The sequence below is a fragment of the Periophthalmus magnuspinnatus genome, chromosome 10, assembly GCF_009829125.3.
Source record: "Periophthalmus magnuspinnatus isolate fPerMag1 chromosome 10, fPerMag1.2.pri, whole genome shotgun sequence".
NCBI lineage: Eukaryota > Metazoa > Chordata > Actinopteri > Gobiiformes > Gobiidae > Periophthalmus > Periophthalmus magnuspinnatus.
In genome coordinates this window covers 5,946,282-5,963,403 of record NC_047135.1, presented here as the reverse complement: position 1 = coordinate 5,963,403, position 17,122 = coordinate 5,946,282, and the positions used below count along the sequence as shown (strand labels likewise).

General features: G+C 41.7%; 5 protein-coding genes across 5 annotated transcripts in view; all 5 read left to right on the top strand.

The window, feature by feature from the left end:
- The first annotated feature begins 1,262 nt into the window (after positions 1-1,262).
- On the top strand, positions 1,263-3,914 carry LOC117378047 (protocadherin alpha-3-like). Its single transcript, XM_055225044.1, has 2 exons — positions 1,263-3,605; positions 3,909-3,914. Exons 1-2 carry the CDS (start codon positions 1,263-1,265, stop codon positions 3,912-3,914), a joined length of 2,349 nt encoding a protein of 782 aa, XP_055081019.1.
- A 433-nt stretch (positions 3,915-4,347) lies between these two features.
- The window catches only part of LOC129456592 (protocadherin alpha-8-like), a 104,208-nt gene continuing 91,433 nt past the window's right edge, over positions 4,348-17,122 (top strand). The window contains exon 1 of the mRNA XM_055224836.1: positions 4,348-6,811. Within this exon, the coding sequence (XP_055080811.1) occupies positions 4,454-6,811 (2,358 nt within the window). The 5' untranslated portion in view covers positions 4,348-4,453. The remainder of the gene's footprint in view (positions 6,812-17,122) is intronic.
- Positions 7,741-10,104, top strand: LOC129456625 (protocadherin alpha-3-like). The gene has a single exon (XM_055225030.1). It carries the CDS (start codon positions 7,741-7,743, stop codon positions 10,102-10,104), a length of 2,364 nt encoding a protein of 787 aa, XP_055081005.1.
- On the top strand, positions 10,781-13,258 carry LOC129456624 (protocadherin alpha-2-like). The gene is made up of 2 exons (XM_055225029.1): positions 10,781-13,138; positions 13,238-13,258. Exons 1-2 carry the CDS (start codon positions 10,781-10,783, stop codon positions 13,256-13,258), a joined length of 2,379 nt encoding a protein of 792 aa, XP_055081004.1.
- LOC129456591 (protocadherin alpha-2-like) lies at positions 14,415-16,780 on the top strand. The gene has a single exon (XM_055224835.1). It carries the CDS (start codon positions 14,441-14,443, stop codon positions 16,778-16,780), a length of 2,340 nt encoding a protein of 779 aa, XP_055080810.1. The 5' UTR covers positions 14,415-14,440.

The following is a 17,122-nucleotide window of genomic DNA, read 5'->3' as shown; positions in this document are numbered from 1 at the left end:
CATAACTAGAATATTTAGTGGTATTTAGTAAATTAACCAGCTCCCATTCCTGCTTTTAAACATAGTGTAGGATTTGCTTTCTCAGCTCACGTCTCTTTGCCTCTCACAGCCAGACCTCCTCTGTTTCAGCACCAAGGACAGTGACGTGTGACCTCCGTTTCCATGACGACGGTCTGTCTGGAAGAGGGAGGCTGCGAGGATGCGAGCAATTTCACAGTGATCTGACCTAAATATGTTACACCGCAGTAAAAACGCCCACTACACAAGTCATGCATAGCCTAAATAAGAATAAAAATAAATTGATGAATAATGAAATAGCTGTTATAAAGCTATGCGCCCCTGTAATGGCCAGTGGGAAATGGGGGATGTGCATTTTTGAAACCAGTCGGCAATGCGGCAGGGTGTGTTCTTGCGCATGCGTATAGGCGGTCCTCCCCACCCTTCCCCATCCCACCACTACTGATATATAGGTCATTGGACTTGATTTGAATGATACTATTGCGACTGGCTTGTATTTGCTGGATTAATGCACACTAAAAAAAAGGGATATAAACATAAAATAGCTACATATAGGTCTGTAGCTAAGCCTGGTTGGTAATAGCAAATAAGGTGGGCAGTTTATTGTTTCATCTTAAGAGTTCCATTATGCACATGCGGCTTGTGTCCAGTAGAGGTCACTGTTCGCTTCAAGAAAGAGAACAGGCTTCATGGGTGTGGTGTGTGCACTTCTGATATAACAGGCACAGTAAACAACAATACTGCAAATCATTTTAATTCTGCAACATCACGTTGTTTAACAAGTAACGTGGAGTGAACTGCAATAACAAAATACGATTTCCAAGGAGTTCACTAACTTCGTCAATAGATTACCCTGTCTAATTCAACATTTTAAAGATAAAAACAAAACAAAACAAAAATAAATAAATAAATAGAAATACAAAATTACAAGCTTGATTTTGTTATTGTTTTTTTATTGTACAGAAACTTACATATAAATTAGGTCATATGCAGCTTCTAATTTAACAGCATTCTTAAATTCTAACCACATTCTGGTTAAACCGATAGGTGGTGGCAATACGCTGTGCATTTTATCATAGAGATCGTGCGCAAAACTGAGGATTGTTTGAGTGGTGTTAAACGTATATTGCAGACGCCCACAAAGAACCAACGAAAATCTATTTTCTAGCAATATTTTTTCTTCAACAACAACAACAGCAAGCGGATTTTTACGAGGATTAAATCTATAAAAAGAGAAACATAAAATGGCGAAAAGGGTCGTCCAAGAACAATGGCTGCAGCCGTGGATTATTTGTTTAACGATTTTGACATTCAGGGGGATTACTGCTCAAATACGTTATTCTGTTAACGAAGAAGTGAAAAAGGGCACTGAGCTTGGAAACGTGGCCAAAGACCTTGGATTAGATCTCGGAAGACTAGTGGAGAGAAATCTTCGCGTGGTCTCAGGAACAAAGCTGGACTTTTTTAGAATAAACCCAGAAGATGGACGTTTGTCAGTGAACAGTCGAGTGGACAGAGAGGACTTGTGCGCAAAAACCGTTCCGTGTATAATTAATCTGAAGGCTGTGGTGGAAAATCCTTTGGAAATGCACCAGTTAATAGTTGAAATACACGATATAAATGACAATGCTCCCAGGTTTCCAGACGAAAAATACACAGTTGAAATACTTGAATCTGCCGTAGTTGGGTCGCGGTTTCAGTTGGAAGGAGCACACGATTTAGATGTAGGCATAAATTCATTACATTCGTACAAAATGATCCACAACCAATATTTTCGCCTGGAAACTGAAGAATTTGGGGAGGATGGAAAAGTACCATTTCTCATTTTACAAAGACAGTTAGACAGAGAGGACAAAGCCCAGCATGCGCTTCAGATTACAGCTTCAGATGGAGGCAAACCACCCAAATCAAGCACTATAAACATTACTATTGTTGTATCTGACATAAATGATAACCCGCCAATTTGCAGTAAACAGAAATATACAGTAACAGTCAAGGAAGATGCGCCTATAGGAACGTTTCTGCTGATAGTAAACGCCTCGGACGCTGACTCGGGGGCAAATGGTGAGATAGAATACTCTATAAGGAGTAAGTTCCGTGGGCTTTCTTCAGAGCCATTTGACTTAGACAGTAAAACTGGAAGGTTGAGTGTTAAGAGTAAGCTTGACTTTGAAGAAAAGCAACTTTATGAGATAAAGGTTGTTGCTGCAGATAAAGGCGCTGTGCCTCTGTCTACGCACTGCAACGTGATCGTAACGGTACAAGACGTGAATGACAACCCACCAGAAATAGACATTACTTCACTCTCTGGTCGCATTGCTGAAAATGCTCCACTGGGCACAGTAGTTGCTCTAATGGCGGTGACCGATCGGGACTCAGGCTTAAACGGTGAAGTTACCTGCACTATTGCCACTGATTTACCGTTTGATTTAAAACAGTCAGCTGATGGCCTCTCATACTCACTGGTAACTAAGGACAAATTGGATAAGGAACTAATAAAAACCTACAGTATTACGATTAGTGCAAAAGATTCAGGAAACCCTCACCTGACATCCTCAAAAGACATACACGTAAATGTAATCGATGTAAATGACAACTGCCCGATGTTTTCTCAAAGTCCCTACATATTTCATGTTTTTGAAAACAACGAACCAGGATCCTCTATACTCTCAGTGTCTGCAACTGATACCGATGATGGGGAAAACGCTGTAGTTTCATATTCACTAGACACTAAGGGACAAGTGGGATCATTTTTAAACATAAACGGAGAAAGTGGCACAATTTCTGCGCTGAAAAGCTTTGACTTTGAGACATTAAAGTCGTTCCAGTTTCAAGTGGTGGCCTCAGACTCTGGGACTCCGTCACTGAGCAGCAACGTGACAGTGCACGTGTTCATTCTGGATCAGAACGACAACGCTCCAGTCATTCTGTATCCAGTCAGCTCTAACGGTTCTGCTGAAGGAGTGGAGGAGATCCCCCGCAATGTGAACGCGGGACACTTGGTGACTAAAGTCAGGGCCTATGATGCTGATATCGGATATAACGGCTGGCTGCTGTTTTCACTGCAGCAAGTGACTGACCACAGTCTGTTTGGGTTGGACCGCTACACAGGACAGATCAGGACACTTCGCTCTTTGACAGAGACAGACGAGGCCGAGCACAAACTCGTCATACTGGTCAAAGACAATGGCAACGTGTCCCTGTCAGCTACAGCTACTGTGCTTGTCAAAGTGGTGGAGCCCAGAGAGGCTTTTGCAGCTTCTGATGTTAAGAGCTCCACTAAAGACTCTGAGGACACTAATGTGACTTTTTACCTCATGATAACTCTGGCCTCAGTCTCAGCTCTGTTCATTATCAGTATCATTGTGCTGATTGCAATGCAGTGCTCCAAGTCCAGCACTGACTACACGTCCAAGTACTTACAGGACACAAACTATGACGGGACTCTGTGCCACAGCATCCAGTACAGATCTGGAGACAAGCGCTACATGTTAGTTGGACCCAGAATGAGCGTAGGATCCACTATAGTCCCAGGGAGTCAAGCCAACACACTGGTGCTGCCTGACAGGAGGAGGCCCTCTGAAGAGGTAAGAGGGCACAGTTCTATCTTACGATTAGTTTAAAAATGAAAATAAAAATGAATTATCATTATTCTTTTATTTTATTTAAATGTTAAATGTTTGAAGTTCCTGTTGCATCTTTGATGATCATAAAATATACAAGCACACTGCAGACTCAATTCTCTGATCTTGAATACTGAGAATAAACACAGTGTGTTGACTTGATTAAGCCTGCTCCTTCCCAGTAATTACTGTATGCAATATTTTGTTTTGACCAGTACTTGGCTTTCATCCGTGCTGTTTAAATAAATATTTATTGTGTACTCATAGGAGTGACGTGCCACCTCCAGAAAGTTAAGTAATGCGCCAATAAATAAAGAATTACGCATCATTTCTATTCTTATTTTTACATTCTTTTAGTCCAAATTCTTTTTTGTTTTTTACATTCATACTTGAATTGGTTATATTTGAAGAGGTTTTAATTTACTTGTCCAGAAAGTTCTAATGATTTGAGAGTTGGTTCAATCGCTGTCCGTGGTGCTGAAGGAAGGGTTTCTGTCTCCAACCTTTAAAGAATATTGGCTGTACCAACTAACTCATGCAATTTAGTTATGTGAGTACAGCAATATAATTGTCTTCAAACTAAAGTCAACTTTGAAATGATCCTAGTTCTAAATGAGTGACTATTTTATGCTGAATGGCCAATAGGTGGCACTACTAAACAGATAATCCTCTGCCCCACTTCGTCCCTCCTCTCAAATACCCTTTTGTTTAAGTGGAGGGTGACTCGCCGACCTGTCTCTTTTAACACTCTGGAAAATTTGGTTCTTTGGTCGCTGTAAAACAGTGATCGTAAGTACATTTCTGTGTGAACAATGCAGGAGATGAAAAAGCCATTTCTACTTGGAATCTGCTCGTGGATCACTTTGTGCTCGACTCTACTGCTGTTTTTTGGACAGTGCGCTATGGCTCAGATCAGATACTCTGTTCCGGAGGAGGTGAGGGACAAAACTGTGGTTGGAAATGTTGCAAAGGATCTTGGTCTTGATGTTGCCTCTTTGGGTGAGAGACGGTTCCGTATTTCTGAAACAAAGGACGCTATTTTTGCTGTAAACGCTGATAATGGCGCTTTGTGCGTCCACGGCCGCATTGACAGAGAGCAGCTGTGTCAGGGCAGCGGTACGTGTCTGATGGAGCTGAAGGTTCTGGTGGAAAACCCTTTGGAAGTTCACTATGTGGTTGTCGAAATCACTGATGTAAACGACCACGCACCGGCCTTCCTCGAAAAGGATCAGTTGTATGAAATCGCAGAGCACACTTTACCCGGAACACGATTTCCTCTACACTCTGCGCACGACCCAGACGCAGGAATTAATTCCATTCGCACTTATATTTTGTCTGCAAATGAACATTTTGACATTAATATTCGAGAAAGTGATGGCGAGAAAACTCCTATTTTAGTTCTAAAGAAATCTCTGGACAGAGAAAACAAAAATGAACACTTTCTCGTTGTGACTGCGATCGATGGAGGTAAACCTCAAAAATCAGGGACCTTAAATGTTACTATTGTTGTTTTAGACAGCAACGATAATAAACCAGTGTTTGGTCAAGAGGTGTATCAAATTTCCATAAGTGAAAATGTTGAAGTAGGGACAGTTGTCTATAAAATTAATGCTACTGATCTGGACGAATCTAAAAATGGTGAAGTGGAATATAGATTAAGAAAAACATTGCACCGAAAAATTTATGACGTTTTTGAATTGGACAAAGCAACAGGAGAAATTCGTGTAAAGGGAAAACTTGACTACGAAGACGGGGATGTGTTTAAATTAGACATAGAGGCTTCAGACAAAGGCACACCCCCACTCACAGGCGAATGTAGAGTTGTAATTAAAATAATTGACAATAATGATAATTCACCTGAAATAGACGTGACTTCTCTGTCAAACACAGTGTCTGAAGACTCCAAACCAGGGACAGTAGTTTCTCTCATTAGTGTAACAGACAAAGACTCAGGCGTCAATGGTAAAATCATCGCGCACATAACAAACAACGTGCCTTTTGAGCTAAAACCCTCGTATAAAGAAAACACATATTCAGTTGTCACTAAGGATTTCCTGGACAGGGAGGAGGTGTCAAATTATGACATAACAATAAAAGCCACTGACTGTGGAGAGCCTCCTTTATCCACCACTAAAACTCTGAGTATTCAGATATTAGATGTAAACGACAACAGTCCACAGTTTGGACAAAACCCTCTGTACTTTTATATTGTAGAAAATAACGTGTCAGGGACGTCACTGTTCTGTGTAACTGCATCAGACAAAGATAAGAATGAAAACGCAGATATTTCCTACAGCATTGCGCGCACAGGACAGGAGAAGGACGTGGCGCTCTTTTTAAACGTGAACGCGGAAAATGGTCAAATCACTGCGCTGAAAAGCTTTGACTTTGAGACATTAAAGTCGTTCCAGTTTCAAGTGGTGGCCTCTGACTCTGGGACTCCGTCACTGAGCAGCAACGTGACAGTGCACGTGTTCATTCTGGATCAGAACGACAACGCTCCAGTCATTCTGTATCCAGTCAGCTCTAACGGTTCTGCTGAAGGAGTGGAGGAGATCCCCCGCAATGTGAACGCGGGACACTTGGTGACTAAAGTCAGGGCCTATGACGCTGATATCGGATATAACGGCTGGCTGCTGTTTTCACTGCAGCAAGTGACTGACCACAGTCTGTTTGGGTTGGACCGCTACACAGGACAGATCAGGACACTTCGCTCATTGACAGAGACAGACGAGGCCGAGCACAAACTCGTCATACTGGTCAAAGACAATGGCAACGTGTCCCTGTCAGCTACAGCTACTGTGCTTGTCAAAGTGGTGGAGCCCAGAGAGGCTTTTGCAGCTTCTGATGTGAAGAGCTCCACTAAAGACTCTGAGGACACTAATGTGACTTTTTACCTCATGATAACTCTGGCCTCGGTCTCAGCTCTGTTCATTATCAGTATCATTGTGCTGATTGCAATGCAGTGCTCCAAGTCCAGCACTGACTACACGTCCAAGTACTTACAGGACACAAACTATGACGGGACTCTGTGCCACAGCATCCAGTACAGATCTGGAGACAAACGCTACATGTTAGTTGGACCCAGAATGAGCGTAGGATCCACTATAGTCCCAGGGAGTCAAGCCAACACACTGGTGCTGCCTGACAGGAGGAGGCCCTCTGAAGAGGTAAGAGATAAACTCAAAACTTTTTTTTTCTCCAATTATGTGGCCATTATTAATACCAACTAAGATATTATATACAAGAGCAGGCGATTAAGCTCGAAGTTTCAGCAAGAATTTTTAGATGGCACGGTTAAATAATTTGTATTTTATGAGTCACATGTTCAGAATTTGAAAAAAATTGGTAGTTGAATAATAATGTAAATAATATTTGTGACATAGTTGAAAGTCTCAGATAAAACAGGTCAAATACAGTGATTTTACAAGAATAATTATTGTATCTATTCTTAAATGTGATTCTACAGTGTCAACGCATAAGTGACTATGAAGCACAAACATATTAAGAAAGACATAAGAAATGACATTTATTTCTGATTTCTTTAAAACAGAACGATTGTTTTTTTTTTTTTTTTGTTTGTTTTTCTAGTTTATTATATTTAAAGACGTCAATAAAAAAAAAAGTCGGGGATAAACTTTCTTAATGAAATAATAGAGCATTTCACTAAACGAATTTTAAAAATTTCATATAATTTATTTTAATTGTATTGTTATTTAGAGAACATTTTTGGATATTATTCTACTATCCTCATGAATTGCAATGATGCCGCTGTCCCTGGTGCTGAAGCAACGTAAATAGTGTATGGTTAAAAATCCAGTATCCTCAAACGTCCATACCTATGCAATATGTTGTGTATTTTTTTTTTAAAATAGAACCCGTGTTACATCATGCGATGATGTGTTTTCTTCAGTTTAAAGTGTAACCACACGGTGGCACTAACCCTCAAAGAATCCTTCGCCACACTTTGTCCCTCCTCTCACACATCCTTTTGTTTCTTTTTGACTGAAGCGTTGTAGTTACTTGTGTGTTCTGATACCGTGGATTAGTTGGTGTATTAGGAGCTACAATTTAAAAAGATTTGTTAATCACGCTGAAGATGAAGCAGCCTTTTGTAGTGGGGAAATGCTCGTGGATCACTTTATGCTCAGCCCTTATGCTGTTTTTTGGACAGTGCGCTTTGGCTCAGATCAGATACTCTGTTCCGGAGGAGGTCAAAGACGGGACTGTGGTTGGAAATGTCGCAAAGGATCTTGGTCTTGATGTTGCCTCTTTGAATGAGAGACGATTCCGTGTTGTTTCTGAAACAAAGGACGCTATTTTTGCTGTAAACGCCGATAGTGGCGCTTTGTACGTCCACGGCCGCATTGACAGAGAGCAGCTGTGTCAGGGCAGCGGTACGTGTCTGATGGAGCTGAAGGTTCTGGTGGAAAACCCTTTGGAAGTTCACTATGTGGTTGTAGAAATCACTGATGTCAATGACCACGCGCCAAGATTTCCTAAAACAAACCAAACATTTGAAATTGGAGAGCACACTTTGCCGGGTAAAAGATTTCAGCTACATTCCGCTTATGATCCAGATGCAGGACTAAATTCCATCCGCACCTACACTTTGTCTGCAAATGATCATTTTGACATTAATATTCGTGAAACTGATGGTGAGAAAATTCCATTCTTGGTTTTAAAAAAAGCTCTAGACAGGGAAGTAGATAGTCATCACTTTTTTGTAGTGACAGCAGTTGATGGAGGCAAACCTAAAAAATCAGGGACACTAAATGTTTCAATAATTGTTCTCGACAGTAATGACAACAGGCCAGTTTTCAGCCAAGATGTATTTGAAATTACAGTAAAGGAAAATGTTCCAGTTGGAACTTTAATATTTCGACTTAATGCTGTTGATGTGGATGAAGGTACCAACGGGGAAATTAACTATAGATTTATGACAACAGTAAAGCAAGATATACATGATATATTTGATCTAGACATATCAACAGGGGAAATAAAAGTGAAAAAAGCATTAGATTATGAGATCAGGGAAACCTACGGACTTGAAATCGAAGCGTCAGATAATGGTGCCCCTCCGTCAACTGGTGAATGTAGAGTTAATATAAAAATCATAGACGTAAACGATAATTCACCTGAAATAGACGTGACTTCTCTGTCAAACACAGTGTCTGAAGACTCCAAACCAGGGACAGTAGTTTCTCTCATTCGCGTCAAAGACAAAGACTCTGGCGTCAATGGTAAAATCATCGCGCACATAACAAACAACGTGCCTTTTGAGCTAAAACCCTCGTATAAAGAAAACACATATTCAGTTGTCACTAAGGATTTCCTGGACAGGGAGGAGGTGTCAAATTATGACATAACAATAAAAGCCACTGACTGTGGAGAGCCTCCTTTATCCACCACTAAAACTCTGAGTATTCAGATATTAGATGTAAACGACAACAGTCCACAGTTTGAACAAAACCCTCTGTACTTTTATATTGTAGAAAATAACGTGTCAGGGACGTCACTGTTCTGTGTAACTGCATCAGACAAAGATAAGAATGAAAACGCAGATATTTCCTACAGCATTGCGCGCACAGGACAGGAGAAGGACGTGGCGCTCTTTTTAAACGTGAACGCGGAAAATGGTCAAATCACTGCGCTGAAAAGCTTTGACTTTGAGACATTAAAGTCGTTCCAGTTTCAAGTGGTGGCCTCAGACTCTGGGACTCCGTCACTGAGCAGCAACGTGACAGTGCACGTGTTCATTCTGGATCAGAACGACAACGCTCCAGTCATTCTGTATCCAGTCAGCTCTAACGGTTCTGCTGAAGGAGTGGAGGAGATCCCCCGCAATGTGAACGCGGGACACTTGGTGACTAAAGTCAGGGCCTATGACGCTGATATCGGATATAACGGCTGGCTGCTGTTTTCACTGCAGCAAGTGACTGACCACAGTCTGTTTGGGTTGGACCGCTACACAGGACAGATCAGGACACTTCGCTCATTGACAGAGACAGACGAGGCCGAGCACAAACTCGTCATACTGGTCAAAGACAATGGCAACGTGTCCCTGTCAGCTACAGCTACTGTGCTTGTCAAAGTGGTGGAGCCCAGAGAGGCTTTTGCAGCTTCTGATGTTAAGAGCTCCACTAAAGACTCTGAGGACACTAATGTGACTTTTTACCTCATGATAACTCTGGCCTCGGTCTCAGCTCTGTTCATTATCAGTATCATTGTGCTGATTGCAATGCAGTGCTCCAAGTCGAGCACTGACTACACGTCCAAGTACTTACAGGACACAAACTATGACGGGACTCTGTGCCACAGCATCCAGTACAGATCTGGAGACAAGCGCTACATGTTAGTTGGACCCAGAATGAGCGTAGGATCCACTATAGTCCCAGGGAGTCAAGCCAACACACTGGTGCTGCCTGACAGGAGGAGGCCCTCTGAGGAGGTAAGAGAATAAAGCAACAAAGTCTCATTTTGACATCACATGAACATTGAACAATATGAGATATAATTTTTTGGGTCAGTATAATGACATGCAAAATATAGTTTATAAATGAATTGACTCTATGTATTCTTTAATGGTACACGTATTTGAAAACTACTCACGATTTCTATTTTTTCATGGTAGGAATTTACTTTCAACAGTTATAGCCACGGGGCTATCTACAAATATTTATTTTTTTATTGATTGATTAATTTACATTCAAGTATTTATCTTGTAATCTTTGTTGTGACCTAGTACCTTCAGGGCTCTGAGATTAATGGTTTTAAAAAGTGTGAGGCTTTTTTTCAGCTTTGGTCCTATTTCGACCGCTGTCCAAGGTGCTGAATGCGCGGTATGATTTCTGATGTACGTAAAATAAACTTAACTCTCAGTCTTGGCCTTCAATCTTCACTTTAGATAAAATGGATGGGAGTGGCTTTGTTACAATTATCGACTGTGTTATCAGGGTTAACCTCAAGGTGGCACTACTCAACAGAGAAACCGCTGGTTTGTCTCTCCTCTCTCAAGGCTTTTGTGTCCATTTTAGTGGAGCGGAGTGGCTTCTTGTCTTTTGCGTTACTGAGGATTTTACTTTTTTGTGGTGGATTTTAATTACGATAGATACATATTAATGAAATTTTATACAACAATGAGAGCTGAACGACATTTTCTAACGGGAATCTGCTCGTGGATCACTTTGTGCTCGGCTCTACTGCTGTTTTTTGGACAGTGCGCTTTGGCTCAGATCAGATACTCTGTTCCGGAGGAGGTGAGGGACAGAACTGTGGTTGGAAATGTCGCAAAGGATCTTGGTCTTGATGTTGCCTCTTTGGGTGAGAGACGGTTCCGTGTTGTTTCTGAAACAAATGAGGCTATTTTTGCTGTAAACCCCGATAATGGCGCTTTGTACGTCCACGGCCGCATTGACAGAGAGCAGCTGTGTCAGGGCAGCGGTACGTGTCTGATGGAGCTGAAGGTTCTGGTGGAAAACCCTTTGGAAGTTCACTATGTGGTTGTAGAAATCACTGATGTCAATGACCACGCGCCAATATTTCCTAAAACAAACCAAACGTTTGAGATTGGAGAGCACACTTTGCCGGGTAAAAGACTCCAGTTACACCCTGCCCATGATCCCGACGCAGGAACAAACTCGATCGGCACATATACGTTGTCTGCAAACGAACATTTTGAAATTAATATTCGCCAAAGTGACTTGGGTAAAATCCCGTTTCTGGTGCTAAAGAAGCCTTTAGACCGAGAACAGAGCAGCACACACTCTCTGCTCCTGACAGCGGTTGATGGGGGGAAACCACAAAAATCAGGGACCTTAAATATTACCATCATTGTTCTGGACAGTAATGACAATAGACCAGTTTTTACTCAAGAGGTTTATCATATCATGGTGAATGAAAATTTGGAGAAGGGAACTGTAATATTTAAACTAAACGCGACAGATGCGGATGAAGGAATAAACGGAGAAATTGAGTACAGCCTCGGGGAAACATTGATCCAAGATGTTTATAAAACATTTGAATTAAACAGATTAACGGGAGAAATTGTCACAAGAGGCACAATTGACTTTGAAGACATTGATCATTATGAATTAGACGTGGAAGCTTCTGATAAAGGCACTCCGACGTTGACGGGTGAGTGTAGAATTATTATAAAAATCATAGATATGAATGACAATTCACCTGAAATAGACGTGACTTCTCTGTCAAACACAGTGTCTGAAGACTCCAAACCAGGGACAGTAGTTTCTCTCATTCGTGTCAAAGACAAAGACTCAGGCGTCAATGGTAAAATCATCGCGCACATAACAAACAACGTGCCTTTTGAGCTAAAACCCTCGTATAAAGAAAACACATATTCAGTTGTCACTAAGGATTTCCTGGACAGGGAGGAGGTGTCAAATTATGACATAACAATAAAAGCCACTGACTGTGGAGAGCCTCCTTTATCCACCACTAAAACTCTCAGTATTCAGATATTAGATGTAAACGACAACAGTCCACAGTTTGAACAAAACCCTCTGTACTTTTATATTGTAGAAAATAACGTGTCAGGGACGTCACTGTTCTGTGTAACTGCATCAGACAAAGATAAGAATGAAAACGCAGATATTTCCTACAGCATTGCGCGCACAGGACAGGAGAAGGACGTGGCGCTCTTTTTAAACGTGAACGCGGAAAATGGTCAAATCACTGCGCTGAAAAGCTTTGACTTTGAGACATTAAAGTCGTTCCAGTTTCAAGTGGTGGCCTCAGACTCTGGGACTCCGTCACTGAGCAGCAACGTGACAGTGCACGTGTTCATTCTGGATCAGAACGACAACGCTCCAGTCATTCTGTATCCAGTCAGCTCTAACGGTTCTGCTGAAGGAGTGGAGGAGATCCCCCGCAATGTGAACGCGGGACACTTGGTGACTAAAGTCAGGGCCTATGACGCTGATATCGGATATAACGGCTGGCTGCTGTTTTCACTGCAGCAAGTGACTGACCACAGTCTGTTTGGGTTGGACCGCTACACAGGACAGATCAGGACACTTCGCTCTTTGACAGAGACAGACGAGGCCGAGCACAAACTCGTCATACTGGTCAAAGACAATGGCAACGTGTCCCTGTCAGCTACAGCTACTGTGCTTGTCAAAGTGGTGGAGCCCAGAGAGGCTTTTGCAGCTTCTGATGTTAAGAGCTCCACTAAAGACTCTGAGGACACTAATGTGACTTTTTACCTCATGATAACTCTGGCCTCAGTCTCGGCTCTGTTCATTATCAGTATCATTGTGCTGATTGCAATGCAGTGCTCCAAGTCCAGCACTGACTACACGTCCAAGTACTTACAGGACACAAACTATGACGGGACTCTGTGCCACAGCATCCAGTACAGATCTGGAGACAAGCGCTACATGTTAGTTGGACCCAGAATGAGCGTAGGATCCACTATAGTCCCAGGGAGTCAAGCCAACACACTGGTGCTGCCTGACAGGAGGAGGCCCTCTGAGGAGGTAAGACAACAATGCAACAACTGTTGGTTTTAATTTACTTGACTATAAATAACAATATGAATAATTACTTATACCTTACTTTGCTGAAACTGTTTGCAGTTGCGAGAGTGTCCATGCTGATCACCAAAAAAAATGCAGGCTCATGGCATCCTCAAATTTTAATATTTTATATATTATTCAAGGTATTTATCAGGAACAAGAAGATAAGGTTATAAGAAACTATTGAAAGTCTGAAGAGGTGACATTATTCTGTTTCCTCACATGTGATATGGTCTCCAGTGTTAAGTAGATATAACGGGTATTAATGTGTTTAGTATTGGTGCTACTCAGTGTAATAATCATAGCATTGCTGTCCATGGTGCAGAGCTACAAAACATTAAGTTCATATTTGTTGCCATAAAGTAGCATCACAAATAAAATGTCTTTCTTCCAAATATATTTTGAATTTCATGTTTTGTTTTAAACAAACAGCACTTTATGAAAACATTCTGTTAGAAACAAATAACAAATACCCCACAGCTGGGACAATGGTGTCCAAATGTTGAAAGCAAACACACAATATTTTGTCTACACCTGTTTTTAGACTTGTCATGTGTGTTTGAGGATCGGTACCATTGCTGTCCGTGGTGCTGAAAGTGACTTTTTTTTTTTTTTTTTTTTTTTTTTAGATAAAGTTTATAGTTGATATTAGAGCATTTTCAGCACACAATCTCTTCCTCTTACCATTGTGTTTCACTTCATACCTGGTTTACCCGTATTAGGGAGGTGAAAGGTCACGCCATGTTCAGCAGTGTGAAAGGCTTTTGACAGTGGCGTACCGCAGTATTCATTGTATATTTGGATGGCTGAAGTTATGTCAATAAATTCTTAGCTAATTGTGGATTGTTTTGGAGAACACACAATCCCACACACCACACTCTGGCAGCCACAGTGAACTTTGCATGAGGAAAGATTTTCTGTAAAACCCAGTTTCTCAGACATAATCTGTGAGCAATGAGTGCTCATTTTCAGTGAGAACAGAGTGCACGGTAAATGTAGTCATGTTGAATGGATACTCTGTATATTTCATCTGACGTTTGCGCTCTGTTTGATCATTAGGGGGCACTATTTCACATGAATATCCCTGCCCCACTTCGTCCCTCCTCTTTCAGATCCTTTTGTTTCTGTTTGACTTAACGGTACAGTGGCTGTTTGTCTAAAGCGTAACGTTGGATTATTTGGCGTTCTAGTGGCGTCAAGAAATTTCATTACAAGTAAAAGGATTTGTGGACAAAGATGGAGACGAAAAGACAATTTGTTCAGATGAAATATCCGTGGATCACTTTGTGCTCTGCTCTACTGCTGTTTTTTGGACAGTGCGCTTTGGCTCAGATCAGATACTCTGTTCCGGAGGAGGTGAGGGACGGGACTGTTGTTGGAAATGTCGCAAAGGATCTTGGACTTGATGTTGCCTCTTTGGGTGAGAGACGGTTCCGTATTTCTGAAACAAAGGATGCTATTTTTGCAGTAAACGCTGATAATGGCGCTTTGTACGTCCACGGCCGCATTGACAGAGAGCAGCTGTGTCAGGGCAGCGGTACGTGTCTGATGGAGCTGAAGGTTCTGGTGGAAAACCCTTTGGAAGTTCACTATGTGGTTGTAGAAATCACTGATGTCAATGACCACGCGCCAAGATTTCCTAAAACAAACCAAACGTTTGAGATTGGAGAGCACACTTTGCCGGGTAAAAGACTCCAGTTACACCCTGCCAATGATCCGGACGCAGGAACAAACTCGATCCGCACATATACGTTATCTGCAAACGAACATTTTGAAATTAATATTCGCCAAAGTGACTTGGGTAAAATCCCGTTTCTGGTGCTAAAGAAGCCTTTAGACCGAGAACAGAGCAGCACACACTCTCTGCTCCTGACAGCGGTTGATGGGGGGAAACCACAAAAATCAGGGACCTTAAATATTACCATCATTGTTCTGGACAGTAATGACAATAGACCAGTTTTTACTCAAGAGGTTTATCATATCATGGTGAATGAAAATTTGGAGAAGGGAACTGTAATATTTAAACTAAATGCAACAGATGCGGATGAAGGAATAAATGCAGAAATTGAGTACAGCCTCGGGGAAACATTGATCCAAGATGTTTATAAAACATTTGAATTAAACAGATTAACGGGAGAAATTGTCACAAGAGGCACAATTGACTTTGAAGAAATTGATCATTATGAATTAGACGTGGAAGCTTCTGATAAAGGCACTCACAAATTAACAGGTGAATGTAGAGTAATTATAAAAATCATAGATGTAAATGATAATTCACCTGAAATCGACGTGACTTCTCTGTCAAACACAGTGTCTGAAGACTCCAAACCAGGGACAGTTATTTCACTCATTAGTGTAACAGACAAAGACTCTGGCGTCAATGGTAAAATCATCGCGCACATAACAAACAACGTGCCTTTTGAGCTAAAACCCTCGTATAAAGAAAACACATATTCAGTTGTCACTAAGGATTATCTGGACAGAGAGGAGGTGTCAAATTATGACATAACAATAAAAGCCACTGACTGTGGAGAGCCTCCTTTATCCACCACTAAAACTCTCAGTATTCAGATATTAGATGTAAACGACAACAGTCCACAGTTTGAACAAAACCCTCTGTACTTTTATATTGTAGAAAATAACGTGTCAGGGACGTCACTGTTCTGTGTAACTGCATCAGACAAAGATAAGAATGAAAACGCAGATATTTCCTACAGCATTGCGCGCACAGGACAGGAGAAGGACGTGGCGCTCTTTTTAAACGTGAACGCGGAAAATGGTCAAATCACTGCGCTGAAAAGCTTTGACTTTGAGACATTAAAGTCGTTCCAGTTTCAAGTGGTGGCCTCAGACTCTGGGACTCCGTCACTGAGCAGCAACGTGACAGTGCACGTGTTCATTCTGGATCAGAACGACAACGCTCCAGTCATTCTGTATCCAGTCAGCTCTAACGGTTCTGCTGAAGGAGTGGAGGAGATCCCCCGCAATGTGAACGCGGGACACTTGGTGACTAAAGTCAGGGCCTATGACGCTGATATCGGATATAACGGCTGGCTGCTGTTTTCACTGCAGCAAGTGACTGACCACAGTCTGTTTGGGTTGGACCGCTACACAGGACAGATCAGGACACTTCGCTCATTGACAGAGACAGACGAGGCCGAGCACAAACTCGTCATACTGGTCAAAGACAATGGCAACGTGTCCCTGTCAGCTACAGCTACTGTGCTTGTCAAAGTGGTGGAGCCCAGAGAGGCTTTTGCAGCTTCTGATGTTAAGAGCTCCACTAAAGACTCTGAGGACACTAATGTGACTTTTTACCTCATGATAACTCTGGCCTCGGTCTCAGCTCTGTTCATTATCAGTATCATTGTGCTGATTGCAATGCAGTGCTCCAAGTCCAGCACTGACTACACGTCCAAGTACTTACAGGACACAAACTATGACGGGACTCTGTGCCACAGCATCCAGTACAGATCTGGAGACAAGCGCTACATGTTAGTTGGACCCAGAATGAGCGTAGGATCCACTATAGTCCCAGGGAGCCAAGCCAACACACTGGTGCTGCCTGACAGGAGGAGGCCATCTGAGGAGGTAAGAGAATAAAGCTGCATAGTCTCTTTTTGACATAACATGAAGATTGAGTATCATAAGATATTATTTTTTTTGGTCAGTATAATGCCAGGTAAAATGTATTACATAAATTAATTAACTCTGTGTATTCTTCAGTGGTTCACGTATTAAAAAACAAACAAACAAAAAAAAAAAAAACCCTCACGATTTATATATTTCATGGTTGGAGTTTACCTTCAACAGTTATAGCCACGGGGGTATCAGCAAATATTATTTATTTATTTATTTTCATATATATTGAAGTACTTATCTTGTCATCATATCTTGTCGTCTTTGTTGTGACATAGAAGAATCAGGGCTCTGAGATTAGCTGTT